This window comes from Magnolia sinica, chromosome 4, assembly GCF_029962835.1.
Source record: "Magnolia sinica isolate HGM2019 chromosome 4, MsV1, whole genome shotgun sequence".
Classification (NCBI taxonomy): domain Eukaryota; kingdom Viridiplantae; phylum Streptophyta; class Magnoliopsida; order Magnoliales; family Magnoliaceae; genus Magnolia; species Magnolia sinica.
Window position 1 is genome coordinate 36,993,972 of NC_080576.1, and position 6,000 is coordinate 36,999,971.

At 40.9% G+C, this 6,000-nt stretch overlaps 1 protein-coding gene across 1 annotated transcript in view; it reads right to left on the reverse strand.

The window, feature by feature from the left end:
- LOC131243031 (auxin response factor 12-like) overlaps positions 1 to 5,361 on the reverse strand; it is a 43,037-nt gene extending 37,676 nt beyond the window's left edge. The window contains exons 1-6 of the mRNA XM_058242086.1: positions 4,816 to 5,361; positions 4,358 to 4,470; positions 4,170 to 4,268; positions 3,322 to 3,378; positions 3,086 to 3,241; positions 2,926 to 3,010 (exon numbers count right to left, since the gene is read on the reverse strand). Coding sequence (XP_058098069.1) covers positions 2,926 to 3,010; positions 3,086 to 3,241; positions 3,322 to 3,378; positions 4,170 to 4,268; positions 4,358 to 4,470; positions 4,816 to 4,858 — 553 coding nt within the window. The 5' untranslated portion in view covers positions 4,859 to 5,361. The remainder of the gene's footprint in view (positions 1 to 2,925; positions 3,011 to 3,085; positions 3,242 to 3,321; positions 3,379 to 4,169; positions 4,269 to 4,357; positions 4,471 to 4,815) is intronic.
- Positions 5,362 to 6,000: the final 639 nt, after the last annotated feature.

Consider the following 6,000-nt stretch of genomic DNA (forward strand, 5'->3'; position numbering starts at 1 on the left):
TAACCTCTTCCTTAATCTTTGTATTATTTCCAATAATGCAGGGGCATTTTCACACTGGGCTCGAGTGGGGTGGCCTGTGGGATGCGAAGGCACACTCGGGGTGGACAGCTCGCGGAACTTATGTGATTTGGGGCCCATATGAGGCGGAACCCATGTGATTTAGGGCCCACGAAGGGGCAGAACCCATGGATTTGGGGCCCGTGAGGAGGGTTCAGCCGAGGACCTAACCCATGGATGTGTAATGTGGGGGCATTTTCACACCGGGCTCGAGTGGGGTGGCCTGTGGGATGCAGGGGCACACTCGGGGTGGGTGGCCCGCATAACCCATGAATTTGGGGCCCGTGGATGCGGGTGACTCATGTGAGGTGGAGCCCATGGATTTTGGGCCCACGAGGAGGCGGAACCCATGGATTTGGGGCCCATGAGGAGGATTCGGCCGAGGACCTAACCCATGGATTTGGGGCCTGGGCTATGAGATAAAGGGATTAATTCGCCATGCTCTAATAGTTCGAACTTTTAGAGCAAGTGGTTAATTGTCCTGCATCAATGTGGGGCCTGGGCTATGAAATAATGGGATTAATTCGCCATGCTCTATCAGTTCGAGCTTTTAGAGCAAGTGATTAATTGTCCTGCATCATCCCACGTTGGCGGTTTTCAATGAATTTTAGTTCCCTAAAAAAAATCTTAAATACTTTGGGTTATGCATTGGTAGGATGAGTGTCATAGAATGCACGAATTTGAAGATGATTTGGGGGGGGGAATTCGAATGGTCCCCAAAAATCGGTGGCACTATTCATCTTAATTTAATTTCATTTTTCTTATAATTACTCAAGGGGAATGCCATTAAATGCTTAGGGATGTGCATTTGTGGGATGAGTTTCGTAAATTGCATGAATTTAGAACCGATTTTAGGACATTTGAATGGTCTCCCAAATCAGCGACACTATTCATCTGAATTTTATTTCATTTTTTTTTATAACTATGCAAGGAGAATGATGTTAAATGCTCAGGAATACACATTGGTGGAATAAATGCTACATGAATTTGGGGCCAATTACTCGCGTGGCCCCAAATCAGCGTCGATATTCAACCAAATTTAGTTTCAATTTTTTCTTATAATTACTTAGGGCGAATGATGTCAAACGCTTAGGAATATACATTAGTAGGATGAGTATCAAAGATTGCATGAATTTGGAGCCGAGTTGAAGACATTCGAGTGGGGTCCCCCAAATCGACAACAAGATTCATCCAAATTTAATTTTAAAGTTATAGCTTGCATTTAGTTAAGATCATGTTGTTCTAAGATTATATGTTTATATTTTATATATACATTTTTTTGAAAGGTAACACTATCGGGGATTGAACCTTGGATCAATCACACACACTACACTGTCTCTACCAGAGATTGAACCCTGGAATAATCACACACTACATTATCTCTACCAGCTCATCTAATGAGCAAGAGACTTATATGTTTATATCTTAATAAAATTGTTATATAAATATAAATCAAATTAAGACATTCATGCTCATATAATCTTATATATGTCGAATCATTGATATTAGATATTTAAGGAATTAAATATAGGAGTTTTACGTAAGCATGTTAGGTTAATAAAATCATCAAACAGGCCAAGATAGCATTCTTACTAAAGAATGGACCGTTACACCATCATCACATGTTAAAAACCATAAAAGAATACATATTTGGAATCCTCTCAATTTTTTGCATTTTTCTATTATTTTTCTGATATTTTTCTTTTTAAAAAAATTTGTCATTACGGGGACTGTAATTGCCAGAAATGGTAACGGTTTCAAATTACTATTACAAAATACATTGGCCACCATACATGATTCGAGTACCCTCACAAAATACTTGGCCACCATACATGATTTGAATACCCTCACAAAATACCTTAGCCACCATACATGATTCAAGTACCCCAGATGTGGGGCAAATGCCACTATCAAGCTACAAACACCCCATATCCACGTATGCCCAATGTGCCAAGTTTCGCACTTCACACGTTTGACACGCGTCACGTGCTCACCCATCCATCCCTATTATAGGGTGTTTGACAAACAACAACCAAGATAACTAATTAAGCTCTCCTTACCAAATGTGTTCTTTCAGGCTTGTTAGCCCTATTCTAAACCAATGCGCCCAAAACAACCTATCCAAGGCAAAAATTTGACAACTAACAAATGGGTCCTAAGGGTTGAGGAATCACCCCCCTTAAACAAGGAGAATACTTAATCTTTTTTTTTTAAATGCAACTACACAAAAGACTCTTTTAAGTGTATCTATGTTGTCCAAAAGCGAAAGAAACCACCGTACAATCCTAACTGCTCATTAATTCTAATCTTTACAATCTATTTAGATAAAATAACCACATGAGTAAAATATTTCTAAACCGCATCATAACCATATGTAACCCCTCAACGCAAAGAGAATCTCTCCCTAAGTGCAAAATTTCATCCGGCGTTTAGAAAGGATGGAAAGGGTTGGGATTAGGTGGGATGGAATTGCATTTGGTCCCATGCAGGATTTCCATGGATTTTGAAATCCACTACACGTGGACCCCACATTGATACGTATTTTTTATCCATGTCGTCCATCCATATACGCGCTTTACATGTGACATTATAGTTATATACTTGTACAAGTCACCGACATCCATTGCGAATTTGGTTTGTTGATTACAATTCCATGGTCCACCAAATGGGATTTTGCTTAATCCAATGTTTTTCCCATAGCAAGAATTTTATCCCAAACATGGGGATTGGATGGCCAAAATACCATGGTATTTCCAGACATGCAATCATTGGGCAATAATGGTGTTAATCCCATCTAATACAATTCCATACCATTTAATCCCATGGACCAAACAGACCCTTAGTGCTAATGGAACACTCTTACCGTACCTCGAAAAATATGCCGAAACTTCCACTCAACATCATGCAGGTCCCTTGCAATAAGCTCCTGAGCTGGTGGCTGCTGTGAGAAATCCTGAAAGGACAAACAAGCAACATTATCCACTAAACCAGTGTATGGCACAACAGAATTCGCATTTAAGAAACCTACCAGTGGAGGGAACACTTTTTCAGCTGCACGACGAGGGACAGAGAACCCTCCATGAGTACTAGTATCACTTGCAGTCAATGTCTTACAGAAATAATTCGTTGGCTGCTTGCTCAGAATACCCAGCTCAGCAGGAAGATACGCATCCTTTTGTTCTTGCTGAGAAGAAGATTTTCAATGATTACACTTGAAGAAATTGTTAGAGGATTAGGTTGTAATAACCAGAAATCTGTGTTTACCAGGTTTAATGGTTGCAAGGTCATTTGAGCATATACTTCATCTGTTTCCACATCTGCCTGAAATTCCACAGCCAATCATTCTTAACCTCTTTCCCACCTTCCCAAGAAATGACAAAGCTAGATAAAGATGACTTTGATGCTTCAAAATATCATCCAAGATGGCATGGGTCAAGTTCTCAGCCATGATGATGAATTTTATTTTTTATTTTTTTTTTTACACACACACACAGACCACCACACACTCACGCCGTAGTGGAATTTCACCACCCATGATGATGAAATTAGTTCAATCAATCTTCCATACAGCGCCCAATTCGTCAAATTTTACTTTGGTAAAGACAATACGATGTGTTAATCATCTGACACATGAATCCACATGTCATTTCATACAAGATTACATTTCACGTCCACCGGATCTTTTAATCGTGGCGGCACATGGATCATACATGTGGCATATCACATTTGGGTACATCAATCCAGACAATCCAAATTGCAGGGACCATTGTGGATAGAATACAACCTGATTAGATACACCAATTGAAATATACTAACATCCAATTGCTGGCCATCAGATGGATGAATAAAATGAATTGGTCAGATGTCCAAATTCAACAAGAAACACTGAATAGTTAAGATTGTCCAACCAGCGCCAATTTGGACTGTGTCCCATCCAAAACAAAGCTCGCAATTTGGAAGCTCTGGATCATAGCACATGTAAACCACATGTCCAGACAAGTCATCATAATCTACAAAAATGGTTGGGACCACAGACCCTAACCTCACAGTTAAAGGACCCACACATTGCCAAGATTTTAAAACATGATTGCAAATAGGCAATAGAAACTCACGTGCATTGTAACATTGTGAAGTTGGCAGATCAGTTGAGCAGGCAAGCTCGGGTAATTGGGTATGTGCCCGTCAACTTCTTTATTCGTCGACACTGCAACCTATTAGAATTAAAAAGAATCCATCAAAACCGCTAATATCATTTTAGAAAGAAACGATTAATAATTTGCTTCTGCCAATTTAGTCTCACCTGCTCACTATGACCCTGAGGAAAATAAACAACACGGCTGCCGATCGTCGGCAACGACACAAGTGGCCCAGCGCAAGCATGCCAGAGCTCCGAATTCAAGCATCTCTTCTCTTCTATCATAAATTCCACAGCAATCATCCATCATACAACCTACCTCAAAACTTTAGTTACTGAAATGATTCTTAGACCCCAAGTTTCTACGCCTGTACAACTTTTTCTACTTGGTGGTGAAAAATAGAATAAAAATGTGTACTATTCTACTACCCGCAGTCTAAAATGAAGGGGTATGCGTAAAAAACATAGGGTGTAAATATTCAGTGGACATGCATATATATATATATATATATATATATATATATATAGAGAGAGAGAGAGAGAGAGAGAGAGAGAGGAAAAAAAATTTAAATAAAAAAAAAAAAAAGAGGGGAGAGACAGAGATTGAGAGAGAGTGTGAGTGCCTTCTTGAGACTGCTGAGATAATCCTGAGGTAGAAAGCTTCATTTTCAAACCCTGGCGTCAAAAAAACTCATTCGAAGATGACACCGAGACCCTTTCTCCACACCGATCCTGCCGTGTCAATTTCATCCATTTCTCCATCCAAACGGAAGCTCCGGAGCAGAAATTCACGTCCCAATCGCAACAGACATAAGCCTAGTGTTTTCGAAATCCAATCAAACTATAAATCCCTGCAATATGGATCCTGACAACCTCTCCTCGAGCTTCTTCAAACAAAACCTTCCGAAACGAAGAGCTTCCCGTCCGAAATCCCGACTCCCGCAGCTCCGAAACGCCACCAAGCGCTCGTTTCGAGCTCGATCTTCGAGATCGCCATGAAAGAGCTTTTTTCAAGCTGTTTCCTTCTTTCTCTGACTCAGAAAAGCCATATCAATCCAAAAACCGAAGAAGAAGAAGAGAGAGAGAGATGTGAAAAGCTTCTGCGGCTTTTATTGCAATCGCTATCCTACGGACAGCAGCAAAACTCGAACTGTAGTAAGCGGCCTCGCTTTTATAGCTTTCAGCCCAGAAATGGGAGAGGGAAAGAAGGTGAGAGGAGAAATTGCGGGTTTAGGCAATAGTCATCTCGGCCGTCGCTTCTGATCGTACTGACGGATCCTGGCCGTTGGTTGGGGTCAGTTGTTTCTGACTGATGTGACTGGTGGCATGTGCTGCTGTCGCTGTCCGCGTACGGAGAGCGTAGTCATTTTCAAGCTTTTTGATTTTCTTTTTCTTTTCTTCTTTGCTGCTGATAATTTCTCTCATTGTTTTTCTCCCCGCGTCTTTTGTTAGAGATATTTCTTAGCGTTGGCTGTTAGATAAATGAGTTGACGGCGTTGTCCCTCTTTATGTGAAAAATGACGTTACGAGGCCAAGCCGTCCCGTCAGGGCGCGGCTTTAGTGGATACTCACTGTGGGGCCCACCTTGATGTATGGCCTTTAAATCCACACCCTCCATCCGTTTTGACAGCTTACTACAGGGCATATGCATATTTTGTGAACGCCCTTATGCGAGCAAACACGAATGCACTTAACTTTTTAGAGCATGAAAATGATGTTACAGTCACGTTAGATTTTGCGAGCCATTACAGGGGCGTGTCTGGCATCGAATAATATGACTGGCCCTCACTAGTTAAATACATTTTCAA